Genomic DNA, 15653 nt, shown 5'->3' with positions numbered 1-15653 from the left:
TTGGAAATATCCCATGGTCGTTTATTTCACCCCTCTGCAGGCTGAAAAGTGTAAACGTCTAAACAACCAGATTCCTTTCCATGAGCTTTTCAATGAGAGATTAGTTTTTCATTTCTAGAGCTATATTTTCTTCTGCGTAATTAGCCAAATTTTTTAATGATTAATCAGGGAATTATGGACAACAGAGAGGGTTCTGCCTCTTTCACGCCTCAATGAGGAAAAAGGGCAAGATCTTCACACTTTCAGAAGGTGTCTCATTTTGTGTGCACCCGTGGGCACCATGGGGGCAAATGTCTTTTCTTTTATAAGTAATGCATAGTTATCACCATAAAGCATGCCTACAACATATAGTTACAAAGCGTAACAGTTTCTTCTTGTAACATTGTAAAGATATGAGAAATTGTACCTTTCCTGGTGCTTTATTTTTCCTTTTCCATAAGGTTTCCAGATATCTTTAGGAACACCTAAATTCATGAATTAGCACAGCTGGGCAGCAAGAAGGAACACTGCTATAATACAAACCTTTTCTTGTAAAAATCTGTTTGGAAGATCCCGGACTGATGGGGATTTGTTTTATAAAAGATGTTTCCCTCAGGATTATGTGACTGGAAACCTGATTCAAAGCATACTTTTGTGATTTTCTTTTGCTTTTGTCTGGAAGAGTGGTTATAACGTGCAAGTTTTAAACTTGAAGCAGTGTGTGTAGTTAACTCATAAACCAGCAATATCAGTCATCAGGACCAAAGACCAACTTAACCCCCACTTCCTCCAACTGCATTTTATGGCAGAAACAGAAGGCTTTGTTTTTTGTTTTTAATGTTTGCTTTTTGAGACCACCCTCCACGAACTGCTTTATTTCTCTTAAAAATGCATTTGGAATTCTTCCAGTAATTCACAGAAGAGTGTGAATGCTTTTTGAGGAAGTTTGATTAAAATGTGATCCACTTCAGGAGCTGCCTTTGTGGGGGACGGGGGTTCCTATTTCTGCTGCCTGAATCATCTCCATTCATCCACTTCCATATCCACTTTCCATGTTCTCTCAACTGTCTCACTCTTACGAAATCCCTGTTCTCCAGGGGCATATTGCAGTCTTATTTTTTCTTAACTCTGTTTCTTTCCGTTCTCTTTCTTTTTGCTCTTTTTTTTCTCCTTATACCTTTCTCACTTCTCTGTTCATTAGTCTGACAGTTTCCCTTTCTCCAGACCACCCTGGTCTTCCATTGCCTCTAACTAGATTTTTATGTGATCATTTAAAAATGATTAAACAGTTCCTGTTCAAAATGTATTCTCCTCCACTTTTCTTAAGTCTCAAAACAGGTACACTTGGACCATAAAGACAAAGGGAACAGCCACAGTGCATTGAATTCCGTCGTCTTCTCTGATGACCTTCAAATGTGGTCATCAGAGAAGACCTACACGTGGTCTGAAATAAACGACCTTTGACCGGCTCCTGTTCTAGAGAGTGCTTTGGTGTTGTTTGTTTATGTACTCGTTTTGTTTAATAATCTTGATTTTCTGCTCCAATAATCCATGATTCAGCAGAAAGCTTAAACTCCTTTTTAAGGGTTTTCCAAGTGGAAATGGAAGCTGGTTACTCATGTTGAGAAGGTTTTACAAAGAGTTGGTTGGAGTTGGGGTAAACTTCTAGATGGAATGGAGGTGTGGGGGCCTGGCAGGGATGGGGGATATACATTCTCAACCTAAAGTGTTTAGATTGAGAGACATTGACAGTCTTAATGCCAGAGAGGCATTAAGAGAGATTAAGTGCATGTTTACTCTTGGCAGCATAAAAGAGAGACCCTCAAGGCAACTAAGTATGTGGAGCTGGTGATCGTGGCAGACAACCGAGAGGTAAGAACTTTTTAAAATTTCTCAGTATGGTTGGTTAGAGATAAAAGAAAAAAGGACATGTTTTGCAAGTTATTACTTGCTTTAATGAACCTCATTTCCTATGTGCTCTTAAAAGCAGTGGAAACAACCCATTGAAACAATGGTTTTCTGATTTTATAAAGCATACAATATTAAAAATTTATTTGATATATAAAGTAATGGCAAAGCCTGCAGGAAAACACAGAGTTGCTCTATAGCTCAGCTCTCCAAACAAGGAGAATTAACTGAGAGGAACGACAGAAGGCTTTAGATTATATTCTAAAACATTTTGGGGAAAAGTTTAGTCTTTAAAATGGGACATTTAAAAAATATCCCATATGTCATTAATCAAAATGAATAAATGAAGGAATGAATGAATGAATGAAGGCTATAGAGACACAGCAGAAAAATCCTCCCCTCTGAGCTATAGCTTGATACTACATTCATTTTTTATTTTAATTAATTTTGAATTAGTTTTTCTAAAGATTATCTTCTCTGTATTTACTGCCTCATTGGCATATATGAATTGGGTGATTGGGTGATATTTTCTCATAGACTCTTTCAACACCTATGAATGAAACAGGCTTGACTATTTTTCAGAAAATGATTCCCATTCTGGAAGGTCAGATTAGAGAGGGGAATGGGAAATTTGTTGATTTTTTTGTCTATTCTCCTCTGTATTGTTTGACAAGTTGCCATGAGCTTCTATGACTTTTACTTTTTAATTTTTAAAAACAAATATAAAGAAAATTTCTCAGGAAGTTAAAATCAAGTTGATGATATGAAAAATGGCTTTGGACTGACTTCTAGTTGTCTGTTTCCTCTTTGCCAAAACATGTCACTGCCTCCATCATTTATGAGGCTGGAAAATTGCAGAAGTTGCTGTCTTGAGAGCACTTGGCTTAGGCAAATTTCAGGGAATTTCAGGGAGTCCCCAGCCGGGAAAGTTAGTCGGCAGGATGCAAGCTCATTTTACCATGAACTGTGGAGGGTCCCCAGTGGTTTGTAAAATCCCAAGACTTCACATTTCCAGAAGCCAGGAAGATGAAACATGATTGATATTCTTGCTGGTATTAATGCTGACATTTAAAATTGTTAAGTTTCAGAGGCAAGGAAAAGATCTGGAAAAAGTTAAGCAGCGATTAATAGAGATTGCTAATCACGTTGACAAGGTAAGTTCTTTTTCAGTAGTTAAATCATTCAGATCATGTAAATGTTTGGAAATGAGGTTGGGGGACCTCATCTGACTTAGCAAGGAGATGAGGTTCTGCCTCTGGGCCTTGGTTTGGAACTGTTTCCTGTCCTCTGAGTGTGTAATTCCTGGGTCCTGGGGCAGCTTCAGGAGATGCCAAACCACAGCTGTCTGGACTATGGTGGCCTTGGTGACATGTCTTCCTCCAGGCTCTCTTCTGGTCAGGTGGAATACCAGTCTGAGGGTGTTTTGGACTTCCCGATTAGCTCCAGAACCCCTACAGAGTTCACCTGATCCTTTGGATTCCTCCTGAGCCGGGCCTCTCCCAGGTCTCCCGATGACGGATCCCACAGGCCCCTTCAATCTGTCCCCATCATTGCAGGCCTGTACCAATGTAACCCTGAGGGTGGGCTTGCATTTATAAGGGATCCATAGGCTTCACTGTCCTGGAACACAGAAGTTGACTTTCAGCTAAATCAGCTATTGGAAAATCCCTCGCCAAGAACAAGTAGGTCAGAAACTCACCTTTCACAAAGATGATTTCCTTGCTGGAGGAGCCCCTGCAAACCAGGTCCTACTCCTGGGGTACTTGTTCACTAACCGCTCCTCACACTGCGGGCCGGCAAAGAAAATGGCAGCGCTCTCTGTCTAAACTACCTGTCCTTCCTCAATGTATCCTGCTAGAGAGGATGTTGGCTATTTGATGCTGACAACCCTTAGCCTAAAATAGGGTTCTCACAAGCCCCGCATATTGGAGTTGCCCTGTGAGCTTCTGAAAGCATTGCTGCCCTCAAGGGGCAGGGCGGGGGGGAAGTTAGACCTCGAATTTTCAGAAGCTCCCCAGCAATTCTCATGTGCAATGTGGATGGTGACCGCTGTCCTAAAGCAACCATAGTCTCTCAGCAATACTGAATCTCTTGCCTGTGGGGACAGTGTGAGAAGGGATCTGGTCATGGCTGAGCCTTTCACATCCATGGTCCTCTGAAACAGCAGATTTTACACATAGTGGTTTGTGAGGGTGCCTCACTCTAGCCTTGTTTCCAAGCAATCTTATTCGATTTGAATTGCATTTTCTAAGTTTTCAGAAAAATGAAGGCAAAGGTCCTTTCAGAAATTCAGCTCCATATTACAAGACCTTATGCACTCTGCATCAATAATTCAGAATGAATCAGATGTGGTCCCTCCACTTGAGAATGTCAAGGCTGCATAGGGAAGCAGACATGCAACCCACACAGCATGGTCCAAGGCATTAAGAACTAGATCCATGCTATGAATGGAGGTTTATGGGGATGCAGAAGAGAATCACTTACTTATTCCCAGGGCCAGGGAGTCTTTGCAGGGAGAGGATCCTCAAAGGAAAGTTCAGTTTCACCATGAGCATAGCAGAAGAAGGAGTATGTGTGATGTGGACATGTATGTGCTTCATGTACATGTACATGCATGTGTGTTCCTATATGTGTTCATGTGTGTGTTCATACGTGTGTGTGCCCTGCATGCATGTATGTGTGTGTGTGTACATGCATGCTCATATTGTATGCAAATGTATGCATGCAGAGCTAGGGCAGGAGGAGATGAAGCTGCAAAGATTCACAGTGCTCAAGGCCCCAGCTGTTCTACGAAGCCATCTTGATGTTACTCTGCAGTGAATAGAGAGCTAGGTGAATGTTTTTAAGCAGGGGAGAGACGCACAGGATAGTAGAAAGATATTCCTGCAGTTAGTATGGAGGGTGGAATAACCAAAGACAAATAGGGCTGAGAGGAGCCTATTGCATAGAAAGGATAAAGGCCTGAGCGGGCACGGTGGCTCATGCCTGTAATCCCAGCACTTTGGGAGGCCGAGGCGGGCGGATCACGAGGTCAAGAGATCGAGACCATCCTGGCCAACATGGTGAAACCCCGTCTCTACTAAAAATACAAAAATTAGCTGGGCATGGTGGCATGCGCCTGTAGTCCCAGCTACTCGGGAGGCTGAGGCAGGAGAATTGCTTGAACCCGGGAAGCAGAGTTTGCAGTGAGCCGAGATCACGCCATCGCACTCTAGCCTGGTGACAGAGCGAGACTCCATCTCAAAAAAAAAAAAAAAAAAGAAGAAGAAAAAGAAGGGATAAAGGCCTGACCTGACCCAGGGCAGGGGAAGTGGGGATGTGAGAAGGACAAGGATTGAGAGAGGCTCGAAGGAATGTGTTTCCTGATTATTATTTTTACCAGTTACTGTGTGCCGGGCTCTAAGTGCTTTGCACACGCTCTCAGGTACACACTATTGTTCTTATTTTTAAAGCAGAGGAGGCTGAGATGGGCAGAGGTTATTCATTTGCAGGACGAGGGATGAGTGCTAGTCTTGCCAACTCCCAGCAGCAGGGGCTCTTGGCTTTGACTCTACTCCCCCTGCTGTGAGTCCCAGGACCTCATGATGACCAAGCAGAGGCTGAGGGCGAGTGGGAGACCACATGACCGCCAGTTTCGTTGGAGTGGAGGGGCAGGTAGACGATGCTTCATACCCCAGGAAAGGAGGAGCAGGAAGAGGAGTTTGAAGGGCACTCTGAACAGTCAAGAGATCTGGGTTTGCCACTCAGAGAGAGGCTGTGGCTACATGGAACTTTCTGGAAGCCAGAAAAACCCACATGGCCGTTGATATCCTGGGATGATATTGCCCTTGTCCACCTTTGAAGCAGGTCAAACTCCCTGGCAACCCCTGCCTGTTGATGTGTTTTCAGTAGTTACTCTTTGCAGATTCAACTTTATCCCATAGTCCAGGTGCAGCAGAATCCTGGTGAAAGGCAAATCCTGGCAGGGGAGATGAAGGGTGGGTCTTAGAGGAGACATCAAAGATGGCGTGGCAGTTAGAACTGGACCTCGGTCTAGACTGGACATTAGAACCCCTGGAGGGGAGTTTGTTTGTCTATTTGTTTATATGTTTACTTTTGGAAATATTGATTCACACACCTTGGCCCAGGGATTCTGATTTGATTGACCTGGCACAGGGCCTAAGCACAGATATTCTCCAGGGTCCTCCAGTTATCCTAACATGAAGTGGGACTGAGATGCACTGGCCTAGAGGGCGGAAGGCTTAGGTGCCTGAGCTGGGAGCAGCAGGTGCCACTCCAAGGTGAGCGAGTTGGACCATTGCCCCGAAGACCTCAGGCTATCCTCAGACTGTCCAACGAGAAGAGAACATGAGTTCTTAGACCTCGGGAGCAAAAGGAAATGATAAACTATATTAAACCCAAACTGGAAATTGCTGAAGCCCCATTTTAAAAAAGGGATGTGTTTGGGTCCTCTGTGTTTGTATTTCTTCACATTTATTCTAGGTTATATCTTGCTTCAGTTTGCAAAACCAAAAATGAGCAATTAGGGGTTTGTTAATAACTTGCAGTGGTAATTAAAAAACACTGTGCCTCGGAAAAGTCCTAACGGACTCCGTGGAGTTTGCCGGCCTGGCTGTCCTTGTGTTTCTGGCAGGGAGAGAGCCGATTTGCTGAGCATACAGCTACCCCTGGCCCTGACATCCCTGTCCATCCCCAGCAGATGCCAAAGACCTTGGAGGAGATACCCAGGCCCCCTGGGAGACTTGGTGCTTCCAAGTCTATGAACAGATGACTCCCAGCTCTGTTACACAATTCTAAATTTCAGTTTTTCAACTCTACAAATGAAAGTGTCTCAGTCCAGAAAACAACGACTGTGCCAGTGGCAACTTCCTCATTTGCTGAAGTCTTGGCTCTCCTGGACCATTCTAACTTAATAACTGCTTGCTGCGTGGAGAAAGAGAACATCCTAGACTGGAAAACAGACGAGTGGTTTAGTGATGAAGGTGACATTCTGGAATGTTCAGGAAATCCCCCCATAAGCAAAACACAGAAGGCATGTCTGACACTCATGCTTCTAGGCCAGATGCTGAGAATTTTCCCCGGGTCCTCATTACATTCCCACAGGAGCCCGGGGAGCGCACCTGCCCATGGAGCTATCATGGAGTTTGCATCTTCCACCCTTCACCTCCAGACTGTCCTCCTTATTCATTAGGAAGTTAGTGTCAGCTGCAAATTCAGGGACCTGCTTCTGAAAGGACTCATCGTCTCTGTATTTAATTTCTTTTTTTTCTTTCTTTCTTTTTTTTTTTTTTTAGACAGAATCTTGCTCTATCCCCAAGGCTGGAGTGCAATGGCGCCATCTTGGCTCACTGCAGCCTCCACCTCCCAGGTTCAAGTGATTCTCCTGCCTCAGCTTCCCGAGTAGCTAGGATTACAGGCACCCACCATCAGGCCTGACTAATTTTTGTATTTTTAGTAGAGATGGAGTTTCACCATGTTGGACAGGCTGGCCTCAAACTCCTAACCTCAAGTGATCTGCCTGCCTCAGCTTCCCAAAGTGCTGGGATTACAGGCATGAGCCACCATGTCCAGCCTCTGTGTATTGAATTTCTTAGGATATTTTCACTCATGTGACAGTTTTCTTCTCCTCCTGTCCCAAACCAGTTGCCTGAAGGATGCAGTTTCCTTCATTAGACCCCAGGGGATTCCGCCTCACTGTTTCTTCCCAAAAGTCTCCAGTGCAGCGTCGCTGAACTTCCTATGTGCACCACGGCTTGGCAGTTCACTGTATTGGAGTTAACTGAACTGACAGTTCAGTGTGCCATGCCTTAAGCCCCTGGTGACCTCTGAGCGTTTGGGTGGCAGGGGCGAGGGCATCCAAATCTTTGCTCTCTCTGCCACTGCCGGCCCAGCCCACAGCAAGAGGCAAGAAAATATTTGTTGCTGTTGTGTAAACAGGTGAATCGCTTCAGCTGGATCTCTGACTGTGTCCACGTATGTTCTGGGCTTTGTAAGTCAGGCAGGCAGCTGCCAAGCTCCATTTGTACAGCAGAGGCCCGTGAGCTTCTCTCCGGGCCTGGGGTCACAGTGGGCCGTCTTGGAAGGGAGTCTTAGTGCTCACAGAAGATGGCAGTGTTACCTAGTGGTTTCAAACATGAGCGTCAGGGTTAGCTGGCCTGTGTTCCAACCCCAGCCATGGAGTCGCAATCTTAAGTCACCAGACTTCTCCAAGCCTCCATGTCTTTGACTATAAAATAGAAATAATAATGATTCTTAACACATGGAGTTGTTTTCAGGATTAAGCCACAGCACAGAAACCACCGTGGCATCATGCCTGTGATGCAGTAATGCTCACTAAACATTAGCTGTGGTGGTGGTTATTAAGAAGAATCAAAAGGAACCCGTCAGCAGCCCTGGAAAGAACTTTCACAGCAGGCAGCAAAGGCATCATGTATGATGACTTGATGTGAGTTTAGCATAAATGACAGTCAAACAATGGCACTAATTTTGGAGAGGAGAGGTTGTCTGTTATATTACTACTAAGTATGAAATCTGTTCTAAGGATGTGGTTTGAGAAGCCTAGTAGGTGGAAATGCAAAACCCATCATTATCATGAAAAGCTCCTGGATGAGGAAGCAGCAAGCCTAGCACTGAGGAATGATGACAATTAGTCCTTTGCTGACCTTCATTACTGGCTCCATGCAACACTCCTGGGAGGCAAACCTAGTGTCTCCTTCCCAGATGCCAACCCTGAGCCCACGCAAGGTGTCTGACCCCAAGGACATCTCTTAGCAAGCTGGTGTGAGCATCAGCATTGGATCGCCTCCGTTTCTGCTTTCTGATCACTGTTACCTTTGTATATAATAGAGCTGAAAATGTAATCTCTCAGTGGACAGCAGCCAAACATGTGCATTCAGAGTTCCAGAGCCGGCCAGGAACTTATTTTCGCCCCGGAAGCCTGGGCTGGGAGTTTGCAAGTAGATAGCATGGGCCATGCAATTCTTGATTGAAAACAAACTGTTGGGCTGTGTTGTAGTCATGTAATCGTCTCATTAACTCATTCATGTAATGTCTGTAATTGTGATCTGTTTGAAACCAAGTTGGACCAATGCAATCAGCATATATTCTGTGATGCACTTTGTACCCCGGTCATATTCTCCTGCTAACCCAATGCTCACCAGATGACTGTGGGGACCAGCAAGGGAAAAGATGAGCTCACCTTATGTGGGTTAGAATCTAGGGTCAGATGTTCAACTTTGAGGAGTTTCTTCTACTTTAGTTCACCATGTTGGAATGGTGCCTAACTAGCAAATGCAGAACTTCCCTAAGTTTTGTTATTGGCCAGATGCTTCCAGCAACTGAGAATAGGACCTGCTTTCATCTGGTGCTTGGCTTTGGCTGCTATCGCTAGCCACCCTTTTCTCCGTGGCTACCTGGGATCTCAGAAGATGAGGGCTTTCTCCCTGTGTGCTGCCTCATACACTAGGGGCATTGAAAGATTTGACAGCCAACCAGGTAACACCATGTCCTAGCCCCCTCAACCATGAGTACAAAGCCATCTGCTTGTCTGTGTGATGCCTATGAGGACAATGGGTAGGTCATACCTCTACCCTGACCACTCATCCTGGCCCTCTGAACTCCTATGAGACAAAGCCATCCCTTAGTCCCTGGAGGAGTTGCTTTTCCCTGCTCTGACCCAGAACGACCTGCCTGTAGGTGTAGTCAGGTACGGGCCATAGGCTGAAGTCAGGAACACCCAAAGATGGTGGGGGCAGGCAGGGGAGTGAGAAGTCTGGCTTTCAGTGGTGTGCCGGATGCTTTGTTTCACAGGCGCATAAAAGAGGAACTTCATTTAACAGACCTTTCCATGACACTGTTGGTGAGCTAACTTCTGGCTGTGGGGAGGATAGTCATTAATGTTCCTGAAGAACGGCTCTGTTTATGCCTTTGTTATTCTGAAAGATATTGACTTCTTTATTTTATTAAAACCTACGTTGATTATAGGTGACAGAATATGATAGTGTTGGCCAAAGCTGAGACTTTGCTGAAAAATTAATACAGATTCATTTTCAGTAACTAATAAGCAGAACATTTTGCTCAAAATGAACAAGTTATTGTCCTTGGCAGAAGTGTCTGAAAGATCCTAATTCACTTATTGTTTCACTTGCAGTGGATATTAACTGGCCATCTTTAGCTATAATACACATCTGTATGTACATTTTAAATCACCAATGAGTCATTTGAAATGTATGCTTCCATACAAATGCAAGTAGACAGTAAAAAAGCTAATAACTTCAGCATCTAATTGGTCAATCTTCGAGAACCTAGTTAACACATCACTTTGCATTAGGCACTGCAAATATTTCTTAAATTCCAACACCACAGGAACCAAAGAGCACAGAGATATTTTTCTCACCTGTGTCAGTGACCCTCAAATAACGCAAATCTGTTCTAATTTTCATTTCGAGTTTGTATTAACGTGATCCCAACTCCAATGCCAGTTTTGCCTGTTTTGCCCAGTTTTACAGACCGCTGAACATTCGGATCGTGTTGGTAGGCGTGGAAGTGTGGAATGACGTGGACAAATGCTCTGTAAGTCAGGACCCATTCACCAGCCTCCATGAATTTCTGGACTGGAGGAAGATGAAGCTTCTACCTCGCAAATCCCATGACAATGCGCAGCTTGTCAGGTAGGGAGTTACGTCTTGTCTGCTTAAAAAAAAAAGGAGTGCCCTCGGCGAAGCCCTTCGTTTCACCTGCACAGCCCCAGGAGCTGCCACCTTTCTGCAGAGCACACTGCCTTGTACAAGGGGGCTTCTCAGCTCGCACCAGGGGGGCAGATGCCACCCTCACCTGGAACTGAAGGTCTGTTAGGAAAGTCTCCCTCTGAACACCCTGGAAAACCTGTCCCTCTACAGAATTCTCATTTCCTTCTTCTAGAACCTGGACATTTTCTTCTATACCAATTTTTCTGATTTTAGCTGTGATGTAAAGTTGTTCTGAGTAGCCTATTTTTTTGTTTTGTTTTTTGTTTGTTTGTTTGTTTGTTTGTTTTTGAGACAGAGTCTCTCTCTGTCACCAGGCTGGAGTGCAGTGGCATGATCTCAGCTCACTGCAACCTCCAACTCCCTGGTTTAAGTGATTCTCCTGCCTCAACCTCCCGAGTAGCTGAGATTACAGGCACACGCCACCACGCCCAGCTAATTTTTGTTTTTTTTTTTTTTTTAGTAGAGACAGGGTTTCACCATGTTGGCCAAGATGGTCTCAATCTCCTGACCTCATGATCCGCCCACCTCGGCCTCCCAAAGTGCTGGGATTACAGGCGTGAGCCACCGCGCCCGGCCGAGGAGCCTGTTTTTAAAGATTCATCATTATTAGTGGAAAATGTATGTTTATACAAGATCTAAGGACAGTACTTTGAGTGAATACTGTCAGATTCCTGGAGGGAAAAAAGACTTTATTCCTCCTCCTGTTGTGGCTGTGACTCTTTGGTTTTCTAGATCAGAGAATACCAGGAAGTATAGCACATTAACCTTGTGTTCCCTCTTTAAATCAATATGCATCACCCGTTAGGAACCAAAGAGTGTTTGGGGGGCTTTGAACACAGTGGTGACCAACACTGTAAATCTCCCTGCTCTCAGAAGTCTCCACTCTACTGAGAGACAACAATAAAGAGGACAATTTCAGCAGGATCAACTAGAAGATGATAAACTAAGGGAAAGCATAGCTCTATTATAACACAAAAATTGTTGAGATGTTGCCGATGCTTTTATACTTAAAAAAAAAAAGGAACAATCTTACAACAATCTAAATTAGTATGAAGTAGATGTTTCTAGAAGTGACAAATTTTTATTTAAATTTTTAAATACTTTGTGCTATTATTCTTTTGTTATCATGTGGCTTATAGCACAGAAAGGAAAGCTTCTGGGACAGAGACTTTCCTTTGACAAACCCAATGTAGCTATTGAACATTTGTGGAAAGTTAAAAAACCAGTCCTACCCCATTGTCACTTCAGAAAATGCCTACGTCTGAACTGAGGCTGTTGGCATTCTTTGATAATTTACTTCGGCCATTTTCACAGGGTTCCCCCCTGCCCCTACCCTTGGATATTTGTGGTTGCCTCACATTTTATGCATTGATTAGTCTTGAACTACTAAAAGTACATTTTATGTATTTTGAGTCAGAGTGTTTTGATATTTTTCCCAAATGGAGTCTGTCCAACTTGAACATCTGGAAATAAATTATCATCTTATGTAACCTTATTATTTATATACATGTATAATTATATCTGTTCATATAGCCTATATAGATATAAATAAAGGCCGAAATTTCTACCACTGTAAATATAAGTATAGTGGGATAGGTGGATAGAGAGGGAGGGAGGGAGGGAGAGAGGGAGGGAGGGAAGCAGGGAGAAGGTTTGATATACACTTACCACTTTCTGTTCAATTGACCATAGCTAAAATATCTAACTTTTCCAACAATATATCTGTATACATACATGGCCAAGATAGTATTGGTAAGTCATTTGACTCCTTTAAAGGAAATTCAACAAATACAGTGTTTTGCTTTTCATGCATGAGGTTGGAATTAACAGCACTTGTGTTCAACAGGCCCTTGGTGTCATTAGATTCATGATCAGGTTAAGATTCCAGAGAGAAGGACGACTGCATTGAAGCCATGAAGTCTCCTTCCAGAAGCTTCCTCCCTAGGTGCCAAGGCTTTGTGGGTGCTCACTTGTTCTACACCGGCTCCAGGGTTGATAATTTTTCTGCCCATTTCAATTTTGCAAGCTATCTTAGCGGGACATTTTGAAAGAGTTTGGGTATCTGGCAGAACTGTAGTAAGTTACCCAGGAAAGCAGTTAAGCTACGGTGAAAATCTAGTAAACCATCTAATGCATTTCTTTTAGTTAACAGTGATTCTCTGTGAGTACTTTCAGCCTTTCCATCAGCAGACATTGTTTAAATGGAGCAGCTTCCTACAGTCCATTAGGAAATAGGCAGATTACAACTCATAAGTACAAAAGTAATAACTAGTTGTCGTCTGAGTCTTGAAAACAAAACTCTAAAAAATGACAGAACCATGACGCAACTGCAGAAATAAAATTTTCAGGGAAAAAAGATAAAATCACATGTGAATATACCCTCATACAGCTATTTTTATTTTGGCATATTTTATTGCAGGAATATCCGACAGAATTTTTAAATATTAGAGAATGCCCCCATTCTCATTTGATTAAAGAAAGTCCTCTCTTTTATTTCCTAGTGGGGTTTATTTCCAAGGGACCACCATCGGCATGGCCCCAATCATGAGCATGTGCACGGCAGACCAGTCTGGGGGAATTGTCATGGTAAGCCAAGGGCATCGGGAGCTGGTTCCCCTTGATAATGATTCCCCAGGAAGTCACTACTTTTATCAGACTTTGTGAAGATAGATCCTTTCCTTTAATGCTTTTTAGATTTAACTCTATTTTTACTGTAGCTGTATTTATAATTTTATATATCCCACAGTGTTTTAGGAACCATTTAAAAGCAAATTGCACACAGGAAAGGTGGGCATGTAAAATAGCTCAGCAGAGGCAAGCCTACCTCTTTTATGGAGAAACATTTTCAACCAGGACTTTCCAAACCAGGAATTCCTCGCAGCACTGGGGTGAGCCAGGGCATTGGGGTTGCCCTCGTCATGCAGCTGTTGGGACGCCCTGTGGTCTCACCAGACGTTCCCGTTTGGATGGTTTTCTGATGGTTCTGTCTCCAAGCCCAGTGGCCCAAAGTCTGAGGTTTTTAGCTTTTTACCACTGCAAATGCTTTACATACCTTCTGGCCAGTATACAGTTTGTCTTTAAAATAACCTTATTCTTGGAAGTCAGAAACCCAGGTTTATTGCTTTACGAGGACCATTTTGTCATATATAAGCTATATATGTTTGTGAAAGGAAATACAGTGGGAAAACTATTTGGGTCTCGTTATGAATGTAGGAGGGAGGTAGCTTTGATAGGCTTGCCAGCAGGGGGCTTGTGCTCCACTTCATCAGATAATTAAAGGAGAGGTTTTCACCCTATGCTGTCCCTGCTCTGAAAATTTAGTGTCTCCTCTGCACCAGACCTCAGACAGGGAGTATCCTCAGAGACCATTCTTCCATCTCCATTAAACAAACAGAACCCTGCCCTCCCAAGAAACTGTGAGTTCCTCCATGTTTTTTAAACAGAACATGTGTGAATGTTCAGTTGTATTACATAGTGGAAGGAGTTATGTTCTGCTGATGATTACTTTCTCTCCACCTACTGCCTAATCAGATATTCTTCATGAATATACGGAACCAACATTTCCCTCTTCTGTGGGTTCAGAGATTGGTCATTAATGTAAGCCTGCACTAAGGGTCAAAGCTGCGTGGAGGGATTGCCCCCACTTACTGGATTTCTGGCTTGAGCGGTGACTGCCTTGTTTTCTGTGGACCTGGAGGCCCTGCATGTGATCTCCACCATGGCAGGTCCTTGGCAAGTTTGGTTTTTGTGATGCCAGGTTCATTTCAAGTCAGATCCCAACTCTATTTTTACAGAGCAGGCTGTACATTTTTAAGAGGGAATAATTTTCTGTTTCATGGTTCCATGGTCAGTTGCTACTGACTTTGCCACTTCAAGTTGGCATCATATTTTTTTGGCATGCTTATGAAGAACTCAATTCTTCATAAGCATGGTAAGTTCTGCTGCTGTGCGGTGCTGAAATGGGCCTGTAACCCATCTCACCAGAGTAAGCGGCTTTCTTCAGCTCGTGTCCCTTATTCCATTTCCATACAAGCATTTGATGAAAATTCCTTCTTTAAAAGGATACAGGCAAGGCTATTTTTAAAAAAGATATATGAAAATGAATGTGGGAAATATAAGCAAATTATGTGTCATGCAATAAGAATCAATTGAAGATCAAAGTTAATTATCAGGAAATATGTTTTAGCAATTTGACAGCAGTTAATATCATCCTTAGACACACTGCTTACACGTTCCGCATATAACAGAAACATCAAATAGGATAAAAATGCCTCAGCACCTTTGATTTCTACAAAAGTCATGAAATCAGCAAGATCAACATCTTGACCAGACCAAAAACTTCTAGACTCACTTTCTTCTCCTGTGTCGGTAAAGTTACATTCACGGGCATCCCGTGTGACTGTGCTTCATTAGAGGACCACAAATCTAAGAGGAAGGAATCAATGTAGCAAGGAAGCAGAGATCCTCATAAAATTGAAAACAGGATTGTAGTACCATTTCTGTATTTTCCAATATAGAGCAAATCATTAATTTTAGTAACTGAAAGTCATTCCTTTTTATCTAACTGGCCTAAAACAGCCTTGGTTTGGAAATAATAACATGAATAAAGAGATATTTTTTCTTACTACAAATGTAAACTGTTTATCAAGGTCTTTTAAGAGACATTCTGTTTAGAATCATTGATGCATGAAAGAATGTAAAACAATCTGGCAACTAAAAACCAAGACATTCAATGACACAAAAGAATCAGAAGAATATTTTTTAAGGATGAATTCCTTGAATTTTGTGCCAGAGCATGGTAACTTCAGCCCCTATGTTCTTAGACTGACTACATTCTCTTCACCATTGTGTTATTTTCGAGAACCGATTTCCTGAAACATATTTGTAAACTTCCTACAACGGGAAACTCTAAAATCTAAACAAAGTAATTTATTAGGAATTTCATCAACTGTAAGATTATCTTGGTTCCTTGATATGCTATTGTTTTCTTAGACAGAAGCCTCATTGTAAACACTGTCA

General features: G+C 43.0%; 1 protein-coding gene across 3 annotated transcripts in view; it reads left to right on the top strand.

Moving 5' to 3' along the window:
• The window catches only part of ADAM12 (ADAM metallopeptidase domain 12), a 375334-nt gene that overhangs the window by 276797 nt on the left and 82884 nt on the right, over window positions 1-15653 (top strand). For all 3 annotated transcript variants that reach the window (XM_034931678.3, XM_034931680.3, XM_034931679.3), the window contains exons 7-10: window positions 1786-1851; window positions 2970-3041; window positions 10387-10556; window positions 13136-13220. In XM_034931678.3, coding sequence (XP_034787569.2) covers window positions 1786-1851; window positions 2970-3041; window positions 10387-10556; window positions 13136-13220 — 393 coding nt within the window. The remainder of the gene's footprint in view (window positions 1-1785; window positions 1852-2969; window positions 3042-10386; window positions 10557-13135; window positions 13221-15653) is intronic.

The sequence above is a fragment of the Pan paniscus genome, chromosome 8, assembly GCF_029289425.2.
Source record: "Pan paniscus chromosome 8, NHGRI_mPanPan1-v2.0_pri, whole genome shotgun sequence".
NCBI classification, from domain to species: domain Eukaryota; kingdom Metazoa; phylum Chordata; class Mammalia; order Primates; family Hominidae; genus Pan; species Pan paniscus.
The sequence above is the reverse complement of the archived record's forward strand: the minus strand, read 5'-3'. Positions and strand labels throughout refer to the sequence as shown.